The 15,391-nt window shown below is 37.4% G+C and overlaps 3 protein-coding genes across 5 annotated transcripts in view; all 3 read right to left on the bottom strand.

The window, feature by feature from the left end:
- The window catches only part of cpt1b (carnitine palmitoyltransferase 1B (muscle)), a 14,676-nt gene extending 12,952 nt beyond the window's left edge, over positions 1-1,724 (bottom strand). The window contains exons 1-4 of one of the 2 annotated variants that reach the window (XM_067420075.1): positions 1,479-1,724; positions 779-1,002; positions 170-331; positions 1-38 (exon numbers count right to left, since the gene is read on the bottom strand). The exon at positions 1-38 is cut by the window's left edge and continues 102 nt beyond it. In XM_067420075.1, the coding sequence (XP_067276176.1) occupies positions 1-38; positions 170-310 (179 nt within the window). In that variant the 5' untranslated portion in view covers positions 311-331; positions 779-1,002; positions 1,479-1,724. The remainder of the gene's footprint in view (positions 39-169; positions 332-778; positions 1,003-1,478) is intronic. The other variant, XM_067420074.1, reaches the window with a different exon arrangement.
- An 837-nt stretch (positions 1,725-2,561) lies between these two features.
- LOC137043395 (kelch-like protein 42) lies at positions 2,562-5,483 on the bottom strand. 2 transcript variants are annotated; one of them, XM_067419659.1, is made up of 5 exons: positions 5,375-5,483; positions 4,994-5,124; positions 4,164-4,889; positions 3,270-3,570; positions 2,562-3,023 (listed from the first exon to the last, which is right to left on the bottom strand). In XM_067419659.1, the coding sequence occupies exons 1-5, from the start codon at positions 5,400-5,402 to the stop codon at positions 2,680-2,682; spliced, it is 1,530 nt and encodes a 509-aa protein (XP_067275760.1). In that variant the 5' UTR covers positions 5,403-5,483; the 3' UTR covers positions 2,562-2,679. The 2 variants fall into 2 exon arrangements, with proteins under 2 accessions (XP_067275760.1, XP_067275759.1); XM_067419658.1 differs by lacking the exon at positions 5,375-5,483 and having other exon boundaries at positions 4,994-5,263.
- Positions 5,484-7,028: 1,545 nt separating this feature from the next.
- chkb (choline kinase beta) lies at positions 7,029-15,391 on the bottom strand. Its single transcript, XM_067420073.1, has 11 exons — positions 14,700-15,391; positions 14,370-14,478; positions 13,453-13,566; positions 13,139-13,272; positions 12,368-12,472; positions 11,300-11,358; positions 11,075-11,159; positions 10,863-10,971; positions 8,204-8,298; positions 7,980-8,061; positions 7,029-7,403 (listed from the first exon to the last, which is right to left on the bottom strand). The coding sequence occupies exons 1-11, from the start codon at positions 15,104-15,106 to the stop codon at positions 7,347-7,349; spliced, it is 1,356 nt and encodes a 451-aa protein (XP_067276174.1). The 5' UTR covers positions 15,107-15,391; the 3' UTR covers positions 7,029-7,346.

Below are 15,391 nucleotides of genomic sequence, written 5' to 3'. Positions count from 1 at the left end.
GAGGGACTGGCGGGGTACACACCTGTGAGAACACCGTTCTATTCAAAGCAAAATAAAAATATACCTTTCATTAGATTAGATAGATAGATATATAGATAGAGAGACAGACAGACAGACAGATAGACGGACGGAAGGATGGATGTATAGATGGATAGATTGATTGATTGACCTTGAAGCGGATGGCACGTTTCTTCCATGATGTCACTCCAGATATGTAGATGTGTTTGAGAACCTCACGGCTCAACTGTAGGTCGATTCCATCAGGTGTGACGGTGAACTGAAATGCCACCGCCTGATGAGCCTCTGCCATTTCACAGGCTTAAAGCACAGCCTGAGGAACAAGACAGGTCATATTAAAATATATTTTGCAGACAATCTTCTTCTTTACATGGCCGTTTAGCTCAGATAGTGTAGTAGTGGAAAAATCTGGTCTACTATGTGAAAGGTTCCATTGTGACACTTGACCTCAGGCTGAATGTTATCAGTGTATTGTAGGTCACTGTTGGAAACAAACATCATATAGCATAATAATAATAATTAAAAGGATTTCTTAAACTCTTTAAATTATAATCAAATCCAATGTATGTCCTTATTAAAGGCTTGAGGTTGAAAGCTGGCAGGGAAAATTTATGAACTGGAGAATTATTAAAATCCATCACCACTGAGCTATTTCACCTCAGGTTGCTCCAGGGATAAAGTGCCTTTTATACGGACAATTCCTGTAAGATTCTGATCAACAACAAAAAAGGGTTTATTAGAACCTATATAGTAGCCTTACCTAAAGGACATATATCGTTTGAAAGTGACAGAGTTCAGGTATGCTGCCTGTGACACTGCCAAGCTTATGTTTCTTTTTCCATGTCATATGACTGCAGCCAGAGAAGAACTGGGGCAAAGTTGAACAGTCAGAAATAACGTAGTAGGACATCTGGGAGGGCTGTGTTCTTATGTGATGAAGTTTCAGTGACACTGACCAAAACACACGTGACATATGACGCATGACTGCGTAGATGAGGATATATAAATAAATAAAAAATAGAATATACATTTCATATTATAGAAATGTATGTTTTTATATGACATTAGACAGAACTTTTTAACCAATACGTTGCTATTTCGAGTAACTGTAAATTCTGTCCAACATATGATAATATAAACAATATTAACATTTCGAAGATAATATAATCAAAACGTACATTTTGAACACCAATATGTTATATAACGATAAAAGGCATCTTTGAAAGTTGTATCTTAGTTAACCTTCAACAGCGCCTAAATACTTTCTACAAAGAAATTATTTTTATCACCAAAATAACAATTAGCCTAATGCAAAAATCTAACAAAGCTGTACAATTTTACAGAGACAACTAGATAAGGCAGGCTCTCGTGCAACTACACAAAACTCAGTTTGAGGCATTATCAAACAGAATAATTCTGTCTCCAAAGTTTTAATCAGAAATATACTGGATTTACGTTACCTGCAATGCAATGTGACGGTGAAACAGTGCAAGTCAGATGAAACTCAGTGGATAAAAAAAAATCCAATTTTCTCTCAGTAGTGCAGGAATCTTCTCATTGGAAGTCAAATGTTCTTTACTTGTGTCCTTCAGTCGACTCCTAATGCACGCTGGAAGTCTGTTGCTCAGTGACTAGTTATCTAAGCGTTCTCCTCTTCCTCCCTCCCTCTCTGTTATTCTTTTATTTTCACGAGTTGCCTGTTTTCTCTGTGTTTACTTTCTTCTTATGGTCTAAACTACCTGTTTCATAGTGGCCCTCATAAATGCTCCCTCTCTCGTTCTGTGTAACTGGATACTCTCAGGGCAGAGTTAAACTGGTACTGTACGGTAAGTACACACTATATGATCAAACACAGGCCCAAATCTTGTGCAGCTGGAAATATCTCACGGCTGCATGCCAGAGCGCTCTGACGACAGCCAGACCTTATGTACATGTAGGGATATGTCTTTGTAAAATATCCATGAAATGAGGCTTGCAGTGTTATATGTAATAGGTCAGGCATCTTAAACATTTTAGCTTTTTAATATTGAAAAATAAGCTGTCAAAACCAGCAAGCAGAGTGTTTTTATGTTGCTTACCGAATCAAATCAAACGGGTCCACCCCAAAGTCTCTATGCTACCAGGGTATCTGTTATTGCCTGGTTTCTCCAATATAAATCTATGCTTAAAAAAAAAAAAATTATATATATATATATATATATATATATATATATATATATATATATATATATATATATATATATATATATATATATATATATATATATATATATATATATATAATTTTGTTGACTGTAAAATAAAATATTTTATTTATCAGGTAAAAATCATAATTTTAATTACCTCGAAAAGTAATAGCATGCCTCTCCACAACAAGCTGCAAAATTTGGGGAACCATTCATGTCCAAAACATAAACAGTGCAGGACGAGTTGCATACAACAATAAAAAAAACGTTTAAAAATGTCTGAATTTTTAATGCATATTCATAAATATGCAATAAAATAATGGTCAAGTCTTAGCAAGCAGCACTAATTGTGTACTGTGCAAACTGTAATTATGACAAAGAAAGATTACAGGTAACAGGTTCTCAAGTTGATACATTTTGTGAATTTGAGAAATATTGTTATAATTTGTTGCAAATTTAACAAGAAAACAAAAGGTCAGAAGTAGAGGTGGAAAATGCTCTCATAGTAGGTAGAGATAGGAAGCGAAGGAAGAGGACTGAGAGACAGGGAATCCAGATTCAGTTTAACTACAGAACTGTCCTCCGTCCCTGACATGTAGACCTTGTTATACAGAATGGTGCCCTGGCCGAGTAAAGTAGTCTTCTCCATTGCTCTGACACAGCCCCACTTTTGAGAGTCCACACAGAAAGATGTAACAATGGTTTTAGAATTGTTTCCACCAATTACAACCAATTGACTTTTGGTAGCACCCAGGAAGTTCAAGATGGGGAGCTCTGCACTGGAGCGGGTTAGAGTGGGGAGCAGTTCACACCAGAAATCTGAGAGGAAGGCAGAGAATCGAGAAGGACATATTCAAATTGGCATGTAATGGAAATTCACTATCTACTTTCCAAATGCATCTTATCGATCTTGTGAATGACTTACCCATGCATTACATTTTAACCAAATAACTCAGAGGCAACAGCTCATGAATGAACCCTGATTGACCATGTTGTCTAAACCTACAACCTTTTAGTTTCAATCTCAGTTTTTTAATCTGTAGGCTACACCACACCAAGTTGTACCTTGTCTAGAATCGTAGCGCAGCACCAGTTTTTCTCCGGTTCTCTGGATATTCCCCAGTACATAGAGGCAGTGTCCCAGGCTGGTTGTAAGTGGGGAATCATGGGAAAGGGACAGGCTGAACTGAAAGTCCGTCAGAGGGAGGGAGGAAACGAATGCCCAGGTGTCAGTCCATGGATCATACCTCTCCACAGCGGTGTAGACACTAGTGCTGGAGTCTGGAGTCACAAGAGAATCCAGATACCATCCACCCACAGCAAAGATTCTCCCTTCACACACTGCTGCACTGAAGTGACGCCTGTGCTGAAAGGGATCATAGATTGTCACCTTAAATCTGACCTTAATTCTTGAATATCTGATACTTATTACCAGGGAAACGTGGGTTTTGGGGATGAGATCAGACAGTTTCTGAGAAGTTTCAGACAGAAATATACCCATGCTATGCTATGCTATCTTTAGGTCCTAAAGTTGGAACATGGCAAACTGGTTTGTTGCTGGTCAACAGTGGTCTGCTGGACCTAACCAGCTAGACTAAGATGGTCTCACAGCTACGTTAGCTCCCCACCAGCTTGTAATTCAGCTGGTCAACTACTTAAACCACCTTGGACCAGATTGAAACCTTAAGAATAGATGAGTATACCATCATTGACAAAGATATTGACGTTTATCCTACACTCTCAGGAAAACAAAGGTACAAAAGCTATCCCTGGGGCGGTACCCTTTTAAAAGGTTCTAATATGTACCATTTAGGTACTAATATGTACAATTTTGAGGTACTAGGCACTCTTTAGGTACAAAGGAGTACCTTTTGAAAGGGTACCACCCCAGTGACAGCTTTTGTACCTTTTTTTTCTGTGTGTATGGTACTCAATAATCATGTGTTCTAAAGTTCATACCTTAATCAGAGGAGCTGTCGATACCCATTGATTGGTAAAAGGGTTGTATCGGAAAGAAGCCATCTTAAATTCGTAACCCTTCTTTACACGGTGTCTATAACCCCCTATGAGATAGAGGTAATTATAGAGAACCGCTGTTGTGAAGCACCACTTATCTGCACTAAAAGGCAAATCTGTGTTAGAACTCCATTTCCCATCATCCCCTTCTTCCTCCAGCTTGAAGAGTCTTCGAGCAGCCTCTGTTTCCAGGTTATTCCTCGAGGTCAAGTTCTCTTTTCTCAAGCAGCATAAATATGGACTTCCCTTTGACCTTAATGTGAGAAGCTCCATTTTATGGTGTGGTTCCAAGTCCTTGCTCAGGTGTGGACACTCCAGTAGATACTTGCTCAGGTAGGTTAGCACAGTCTCTTGGAGCTCCACACTGCAGAGTTCCTCAGCCAGCTGTAGATAGCCCAAGCAGGTAAACTCCGTCAGGGCCTGAGAGACGGCAAACAGTAGACGATCTGTGAACCCGGACGCCAACAGGTATGTGCTCACCCGTAGGTGTTCCCCAAGGAGATCTTCAGGAACACAAAAGCGATGTTGGAAGCAGAATTCTAGAAGGCTGTGGAAGACTGGAGAGGGAACATGTTCAAGATGCACCAGCCGTTCAGATGTCTCTCTCATAGAGGAGTGGGACAGAGCCTTGAAATATTCGCTGCATTCTGCAAGCTTCTCCAGATCCACCTGGAAGCGCCATTAAGCATGAAATTATGCATTTGTGACCCACTATATTAATAATATAATATTGTTACAGTCTGTGCTTTGTGTTTGCTTATTTAGAAACCCACATGGAAAGCATGCGTGCTGGTTTGCACCATCACCATTGGTCTGTTGCTCTGGTGCCGATAGGTTCTGTAGTCTTGATTTGTTCTCCAGACATCTGACTGTAGGTTATTAGACTTCTCTTCAACATCAGAATCTGCTTGTCCAAACTGAATCCAGTTTAAACTACGTTTGAAGCACAAACACCTCTGTATCTGTTCTAAATGTCTTTTCAGCCATGTGCAAAAATAGATTAAGGCTACTACTATAATCTGCCTTAGATTAGCCATGTTCCCATTTATAATACACTAATAGTTGTATGATTTAAAGGTTTTGTATACCTCTTCAGTTAAAATATTGCATTCAGACATATTCTAGTCTATGATTATAAAGAAAGTCTGACTCACAACCCCAGCCAAGGCCATGTCGTTCCATGGTTTTTTTGGTTGAACATGCATGGCTGTCTTTAATGCTCAATATGGCGCCTGTGTGCCAGAGTGATCGCAGTGAAGCTATTTTAAGGACTCGCTGGAACAGGAAACAAAATCTGGTGGGCCACTCTGTTCAGTCTACTGAATTACACAACACTTGAACCATGTTGGAAACTTATGATGCTTGATTACAATACAATTGATATACATTGCTCAAATTTGTGTTGAGAAAATGTTTGAAGTGATTTGAATAGTGCATTATCTTGCATACAATATATTGTTTCAATATGACTTTATGGCGGACATTAACAAATCCGAAACATTTCTACAATTCATAGGTCACCAGTACTTGAAATTTAATTCACAACCCTTATGCTAACAGTTCAGATTTTGAACCTTTAAGATAGTGATACCACTATATATTTTGAATGACATTCACACCAATGTCTGCAAGTTATTTTATTTTATGCAGTGCAAAGCAACAAAGAAAAATAGAGAAGTCTACACTGTAACTTGGCTTAGCCAAAGCAATAGAGAAGTTGACATCTGTTCTAACAGTGCTATTGCTTCTCAACTCAATATTACAAGTCACAGAATCAATATCAACAATGATATAAGGAGCATGTAAAAGTGGCCTAACCCAATACACTCATGGTCCCTCAATGCTTCTTTTGCCCCTCAACCTGCTACACATTGTGAAAATTATACAGATAAAAGTTGTTTATGGACATGGTCAAATACAAGAGCTTCAGTCCATTCAAACAATCCCAATATGATTCTAACAAAGTTATTTTTAAGATCATTATGATCCTTCCAATTCACTGTAATTTTAATATTAGATTACTATCCTGCAATTCTATTGTTCTTCTGCTACCATGCTTCAATTGAAGACTCAAACAGATAAATTCACCATTTGTTTGAACTGAACAAAGTATACTTGCCTCAGACAAGTACAAAATACATAAATAAGCATAAAACAATTAAAAATATCAGCAGTTACAAGAAATGTGTGTTTAGAGATGATGGGACAAAGACAGTTCTAGTTCTTACACTTCTGTTTTGAATGTGCAGTTCATTCATCCGTATTTATACCTATATACAAATGTATACAATATAGTTGTACAGTTATTGCTCCATATCAATATGGCAAATCAGAGATTTAACAATTAAAAAAAAAAAAAAAAAAAGGATGGATGGATGGATGGATCAAAATAAATTTTCCATTTTTTTGTTTTTTGTTATGAAAATGAAATGCAGACATTCAAAATCATGACACAGCAACAGTAGTTTATATGACATTCTGAAACTAATTATCACTCGTGAGTTAAAAAAAAATGTGCAATGTATTTTACAGTATATAAATATAAGGATGCAGCATGATTTCGCCATATTTTTAAATTATGGGGAAGAAAGAAATGAACAAGCCTTTTTCTAAAATAACAGGACAAACAACCAGAAGTATATGAAACTAGGACACAGAGACATCATTTGGACCCTCTGGTTTACACAGTATTGATGATGGACGGATTGATGCTCAATAGAATTAATAGACAATGTCTACCACATGTTAGATAAAAAGTAAAGGCATTAAATATTCAAACATTCTTATAAATAAACTGACAAGATTGTATAATGAAGTGGTGCCAACAGTGAATTAATTATATCTACGTTTCATTCAAACAATTTTTTTTCCTCAAGTTGAAGATTATTGTAACTTCTCATTTTTGGAAAGGACAACACAACTATAAAGCTCTGCAAAGTGATTTTAAGGCAGGATATCTTTGGACTTTCTCATGATATACTAATCAAAATGTTCCCCAGGATGAACCGTTCTTTAACAGTCTAATTTGTTTTAAAGCATTCAAGAAAGGGCACAGAACAAATCAATTAATACCTAAACAATAGGTGATGCAAAATGATATCCTGATTCACACTTTGTCAGTGCAATCTAGGAAAAGAGCTTCTTCTGTTTGAAGTATGTGTCAAACCTGTGTTGAGCATAGTCCTTGGGGAAAAAACATGATTTCAGGTCAGTGATGAACAGAGGGGATTTGTTCTGTATACACTGCTATGTTTACTGTACACATAACTATCATGCTGTTTGATTGAGCTCTCAGAATCTAAGATTACTGACCCATTTATGGTACATGAACTACAATCTTTAAATTAATGTATAAGTGAATATTTGTAGGTGCTGTACTGGTCAATACTGATATGCAATTAATATCCTAAATAAATCATTATTGGGTAACACTTTAAAATAAGGTTTAATTTGTTAACATTAGTTAATGTATTAACTAAAAGGAATTAACTATGAGCAATACTACATTTGTTACTGTGTTGGTTAATACAAATACAATTGTTCATTGTCTGTTCATGTTAGTTTACAGTGCATTAACTAATATTAACATATACAACTTTTAATTGTAATAATATATTAGTAAATGTTGAAATATACATTAACAAAGGTTAATAAATGCTGTAGAATTGCAGATCATTATTAGTCCATGTTAACTGATGAAACCTTATTGTAAAGTTTAACCGAAAATGTTTTATGTTGTGATACAATTTTTATGTTTACCATGTATCCAAACTCAATTTTGGAGATCTTGGCTTGAATAATGGACCACAAACCCCAGAGGAAATGAGAAGCAAGGGCAAACCTGTTTGCGCCCGTGTGATTTCGAGAAATGGAAAGACAAACAGAAAGGTTACTAGGTGGAGGTGAAAATTCATCAAACAGTACACCATGATGTTCTTCCCAGGTTGTGTCAATAAAAGTTTATTTGTAAATACGTTTCATACCGGTTTGCTTCAATGATCATGTCCTCTTCTATCCTGGCTTGGTCTGCTGGTGCAATTCTCCCCCTCTCTGACAGATAGTGTCTGATAAAATGTAACTAGAAAAACAAACACTCTAAAAAATTATATCTATAACAATATCTATTTTGTTAAATGTATTACAGACTGACATTGTCCACTGCCCCATGATACAATTTTATTAATTTCTAATGAATTTGCGTCAAGATTAAAATATTGGGCAATTAAATATTATGCTGTTTAATATTAACATTGTGCGAGTCAGGGTTCTGACTGCTGCATGTAAAACTAATTGGGATAACCTTTGACACACTTGTGTCACATCAGTTCCAAATCTTTCCACTAGATGACAGTCACAAAATTATAACAAACACAAATGATTTCTTTAAAACTAAATTACAAAGCTTGACAAATAATAAGCAAAAAACTAATGTAAATGATATAATTTGTGATGATACTGTAGTATGTGCAAAAAAGTAAAAAAACAAAAAAACAACTATAAATCTAGGATATAATTATTCTAAGGTTTCAGGTTCCCATACATTATCCCTTAATATATTGGATAACATAAACAACTTTGTTTTTTTTGTTGTTGTTGTTGTTGTTGTTTTTTTTTGGGGGGGGGGGGGGTGTATACAAAGGCACAATATATACGATTTTTGGATTAAAATATATTAAAAAGAAAACTAGTGAACACTAGAAAAATGTTATATATTTTATTGACTTGTGTACTTACATTATCCCAAATGTTTACAAGGATGTTTAAATCCAGAGAAATAAATTAAATTAAATACACTTTAATATATTAGACAGAGGAGCAACTGCTTGGATGCATTTATCGACAGAAAACTTATGTTAAATAGCTGAACAGTTAGTTTTATTGTTTAAAGGTGCTCTATGTAACATTTTTTCAGTAAAATATCCAAAAACCAATAGGCCATATTTTGTGCAGTTGAGTTCTTACAATATCCCAAATGTTTCCAACCATTTGTAAATTGTGAGAAAACTGCGGCCCAAAGGAACCGTGACGTGTGAGGAAGTCGCCTGTCAATCGTGTCATAGCTGCGTTACCCTCAGTTTCCTCGGTTTTATTTTGCAGAAACGCTTTACTCTCACTGTAGTGTGTAACCAGTGTCATAGCAGCCACCGATAACATAATTTTCAACACACTCAGATGTATCTAATATGATAAACAGAGCTGCGTTACCTCACACTCATGACCGGATAAGCGGTAATGGCGCCAGCGACTGTGGCGTAATAAGTCCTGTTGCTCATGAGGCGTGTTGTGTTCACCTTATTAACAATCGCTCCAGCGACCTTGCTCAGCTCCACAACACTCGGTCCTGCTCTGCTTCATACTACAGTAACATTAATAATCGCATCAATGAACATGATTTCTGCCAGATTCCTATCCCGATTCTTTTCCATCGACTGTGAGGTGAAGACCACATGTCCCCAGATTCTCCGCTCAAACCTGGTGTCATCTAGCCTAAAAATCTAGCAGCAGCAAATCTAATCTGCCGCGAGTGTTGTCTAGCAACTCTCAATACATTTCTGAGCTGTAAAAAACAAACTCTGGTCGGGCCAATCACATCATGTATAGAGTCGGTGGGCAAGGCTTAGCATAATAACGGCAGAGTTGCGTTTGCGTGCTTCTAGTAAACACAGAAGCTGGTGAACAGCGGTCTTTCGAATCAGCTTTGACCACGACTCTGGAAGCGTTGGAGTTAAGCTTTTCTTTGAGAAAAGAACAAAGAACTGCACTGAAGTCATTCTTACAAAGGGAAGATGTGTTCGGAGTTTTGCTGACCGGATACAGTGAAAATGTAATCTGTCAACTAGCTCCGCTTCATGTTGCTCTCGTTGGTTGAAGTGCTATCCAACTGTGTGCAGAGGGAGTTTGAAAGACAACCGTCTATCCCGCCCCTCGGATTGAGCCCTGTCAATGGTGAGTTTTCAGACCAAACATCTTGATGTGGGTCTGGCTTGTCAGGCTAGGTGTCATCAAACTATGCCTTTGTTTTGAATAGGCCCCCTTTAGCGGACGAGAAAATTACATAGTACACCTTTAAATCTCGTTTTCTTTAAAGCAAGTACAGCAATGTTTTACTATGCCAAAAATCGATCTAGCTCTGCAGTGTGCAACAAGTGTCTCTTTGTAGCCACCGAGCAAACACACAGAGTAGCATTATAACATAACTTTCAACACACTCAAATATATCTAATATGATAAAACAGCGCAACGTTACCCCATATACGCATGACCAGAAGAAGCTGGTGTCATCTGCGGCATAATAAAAGCTCCACGAAATCAATGCGTCATCAAGCTACGCCCGTTTTGAATAAACGAACTCTAGCGGCACATTTTTTTATATAATAATTAACATGAAAGACTTTTCATGTTTCTTCATCTTTTCCTTTATCTAATCAAAATGCTTGATACGAAACTGTAGTATCAAGTAATAATTTTATAATGTTCTCAATTTTACCTTAGTTATTTGTAAAGTTGCTTTATATTAATGTAAACCTTTTTCAGTTTTATTTATCAGTCTACAAGTCAACCTTATTTGCTAGTCTAATCTTTTATAATATTAAGATAAATAATGATAGGCTGTAACGTGTGGGATGGTGGGCTGTGACTCACCTGCTGTTGCCTGTCAGGGTAATTCTCCACCTTTGCCTTGTAGAAGGGCCACTGGTCATACGTGTAGTCATATATCCATTCACAGAAATGATTCCCGAAATCAAAGCCTCTGTACTCAGAGCAGACCAAAGTCAGAGTTCTTTAGATCTGCATTCATCAAAAACTATAAAATAGTTTGCACTCATATGCTATAGGCTATATAGTACATTTACCTGTAGTTATAGCTGCTGTATTCAAAATCAATAAGCATTAGTTTGTCAGATGAATTCTCCCGCCCATCCAACATGAGGATATTACCTGAACAACAAAGTATGATTTTATAGGTGAAAGGGCAGATGTGTTACATAACGGTACAACGCAACAGTGACCGATAGACCCGTATCAGATTAGACAGGACACTAATATGTGGGTATAAATGTGAATGTGCAATCTTTTACCTTCCTGTACATCATTATGGCAGAACACAACAGGAGAGGGAGTAGCTGCTAGCAGTGACCTGACAGAAAGAGAGAGAGCGACGGCACATGATTAAGAGCTACTTTTTCAAATTGCTCTTATAAACCTGCTTTTAAAAGGATTGTTTTCATTGTTTAAAAGCCCATAAACAAATAGTGCAGCAATGGGCAGGAACACACACACACACACACACACACACAGAGTAGTAGGTAAGCATTTCATTCAGAGAAAAGATACACAATAACGTGTCTGTGTATGTATGTGTGTGTGTGAGACTGTGACAAGCAAGTTGAGTATGCACAGAATGCAGCTTCCTGTAAGCGTGCCTAATCGGTGATGCATGGAATTGGGTTAAGGGTGATGGCATACAACAGTGCTGGTAAAACGTTTGGGGTCAGTAAGATTTTTTTTTTCTTTGAAAGAAATTAGTACTTTTGTTCAGTAAGGATGCGTTTAATTGATCGAAAGTGATTGTCAATAGGGTAAACCCAGCCTGATCTGTCGGCGATTTGATTTCGCCCTGCAAATCAGTCTGGAAACCTGTACATTCATTTCTACTGCTTCTGTTACACTTTTGCAGGAACCAATCACAGACTGGCTTATCCACCTGGCGCGCTATTGGCGGGTTTAACGATGACGGATAGAGAAGGGATGGGTTGTTGCCCGTTGATCACACCTCTTGTGGTATGATTGGTTAAAGGACTACTCATTTGCATACAACGACATTTGAATAATGCTCGTTTATCACGCCTTTTGTGGTCTGATTGGCTCTCCCCGGACCAATGTTCAATCTTAAATTGAGCTTTGAAGATATAATTATACAAAAGATATCAATTTTAAAACAAATGCTGTTTTGAACTTTCTATTCATTAAAAAACCAGAATATATAAAGATTTCCACAAAAATGTGTTTTCAAAATAGATAATAAGGAGACAAATCTAACGTTTAGAACAGAGAACATTTAGATAGTTCATGCATTTAATGACCTTGGACTTTTACTATTACAAAATGCTTTTCATTCAACCTCTGTGTTCTTCTTATTTGCTTACCTCAGACTCTCCAGTTCTGCAGGTAGATCATATTTCATCAGCTTGTTAAATTTCTTAATGTGAGCTTCACGCACAAATTTTATTGTTTTAACTTGTTCCATGTACCTGCTCAGAAGGACAGAAACATTTTTTAATTAACTCTGAGGAATTTAAACATACAGTACACAGCAAGCATCATAAACCACCATCTGCTTAATTTAAATAGAATTTGTACAAAAAAAAGAAAGAAAAGGTACAAACAAAGGTAGTTATAAGGCCAGAAAAAGTGTATCACTATGTAATGAAAATGCTCTTTAAACAATTAGAACATACTACGCTTTGTGGAAGGTCTTTAAAGAAAACAAAACATAAACTGAGCTCCTTAAGGCCCATTTCTTCCACTAGCTCCATTCTATTTGCGAGGGCACTTTCTCTTATTCTTTAGGTAAACAAAGTAACAAAAGTGTGTAATTTCAGTGTTAAAATTTCAACAAAAATGTCTGTTTAAAACAGCTTTACCCAATCAGCCAAATAGATAGTTCAGCTAAAACTCACTCCTTCCAGTGTTGCTAATGTATGTTTTAATATTAGCCAATGTTTTGATACTTCCAGTTTTCATATATGAATATTCATCTGCATATTAAACTGGGCAAAAAAAAAAAAATACAAATCACATTTAAGCTTAATTTGTGGTACAGGATCAAGGTAGTGTCTGTGTGTGTGTTGCTATAACTATAGGGCTGTAGTTAACCCGAAGACCGAGTGAGACTTGTCAATTTCTTGTGAGCTTACTTGTCAATTGTTGCAAACAGCCATTTGGGTTCTTTGTTGAACGGCATCTCCATGCCGTGGAATCGTGCCATCTTACTGGCTATTTCAGCTGAGATCTCTGGGAACCCCAACTGCGCCGTACACAATCGATCACTCTGTGGAAGAGAAGCAGATCTGACTTATCACTAAGAATGCAGAAATATTTAGCATGTAAAATGTTTGCTCTATGGTTAAGGTTTGAAAATCTCTCCATTGCATGACTCTATTATTCAACTGTTGCCGTGTTTAAAGAATAAACATGGATATAGGATCTGGGATTTTAGTGTAAGACTCACAGGCAAGTACTGCTCTAGACGACCTTCAGGGAAAATGCCATAGAGGCGTGGGCCCAGCTCTCTCTCTGCTAAAATGGCAAACATCACACTTTCCAAAACAAGAGAATCCACTCCCTGTGTGTGCATATGAACAAATGATCAGATATCCATTAGTTATATAACAGTGAATCGACAACACTGGGCAATAAACATCTTGCCCAAGATACAGAGTGCTATGAGTTTGCTTTTACAACAGCATTTTGGGCTACTTAAAAGTTTAGTTCACCCAAAAATGAAAATTCTGCCATTAATTACTCACCCTCATGTCGTTCTAAACCCGCAAGACCTTCGTTCATCTTCGGAACACAAATGAAGATATTTTTTATGAAATTCAAGAGCTCTCTAACCTCTCCATTGACATTAATTTAATTAACAAGTTCAAGGCCCAGAAAGGTAGTAAAGACATCGTTAAAATATTTAATGTGACTCCAGTTGTTCTGAAGCGACAAGAATACTTTTTGTGTGCAAAAAACAAATAAAATAACAACTCTATTCAACAAATTCTTCTAGTCTGTGTCAGACTCTTACGCTGCTGACATAAACAGTGCAGCACTTTCAGAATGCCGGCTTACTTATTTTGTTTGCTTTTTTACCCGCACAAAAAGTATTCTCGTCACTTCATAAAATTAAGGTTGAACCACTGTAGTCAAATGGACTATTTTAACTGTCTTTCCTACATTTCTGGGCCTTGAAAGTGTCGATTAATTTTGTTGTCTATGGAGGGGTCAGAGAGCTCTCGGATTTCATCAAAAATATCTTAATTTGTGTTCCGAAGATGAACGAGTCTTATGGGTTGGGAATGACCTGAAGGTGAGTAATTAATGACAGGATTTTAATTTTTGGGTTAACTATCCCATAATGTGATCAGGGTAGCCCACCTGCAGAATGGCCCCGTAGATCCGGAGCAGAACTCTTCGAGGTTCAGCCCCGGCAGGCTGAACATTATCTGGTAAACTGCACATGTACAGCAGGTTACTGAGTCCTCCACTGCAGGCAAAAACAAAAGCAGTATTGTACTTCATATTCACAGTTTACATACGTTCGATCTTTAATAGGAATAAAATAAAAATAAAAATAGTGGATAACTGCTTTGCTGATTTCATGGATTAAAAGATAATAGATATTATACATTTAGGCACAGGTAAAAATGTAATTATTTAGTTTAGGTAGGACATATAATTATTTAGAATTTTATATGCTTTTATTACCTTACTATTTTGATCTGAAAGTCTTGTTCTGATATAGTCTTATATGACCCAGACAGAAAGTCTCGGCACCAGCTGAACGCCCTTCTTCTAGTATCCGGGTCCACATCCACATTACGCCCGTCCTGGTGGGACTCCGCTTCAGAGTCATCATCCCCGTTAGCGCCGCGGGGACTGGCAGTTCTCGGGTGTCTCTCTTCGGCCACCATCAGTGACTCTCCGCAAGCAGGTCTATCCGAATCCGCGTCATCCTTAACGCATATGCCTATATTTGCAGCACCATCACTCATGCACTTCACTTTTTGACCCGCATGCATGATCTTACGTGCTAGAAACCCAATGCTTCTTAAAGAGAGTGAGAGAACCGAACCGCTGTAACTAAGGACACCGACCCTCCCCACAAGCAGCATTAATTGAGCTTGAATAAACGCACATGCACCACTATCACGAGCGCACAATGAAACATCTAATAGCTCGCGATATCAGAACTGCGTTTACGGCGAAATAAACGACTGTTGTATTAAAAATATCAGAAAAATCACTAGCTATTTTTTCACATTGCCTTTCCTGTTACATTAAGTACACATAGGGGGTAAAAAAATTGTAAAGGCTGCTAATTGAACATATTCGCGCTACAACTTCCACTACTTCCTTGAGAAGTAACCGCTAGCGTCGTCGTTGCAGAGTGTGTGACT

This window comes from Pseudorasbora parva, chromosome 16 (assembly GCF_024679245.1).
Source record: "Pseudorasbora parva isolate DD20220531a chromosome 16, ASM2467924v1, whole genome shotgun sequence".
In the NCBI taxonomy this organism is placed as follows: domain Eukaryota; kingdom Metazoa; phylum Chordata; class Actinopteri; order Cypriniformes; family Gobionidae; genus Pseudorasbora; species Pseudorasbora parva.
The sequence above is the reverse complement of the archived record's forward strand: the minus strand, read 5'-3'. Positions and strand labels throughout refer to the sequence as shown.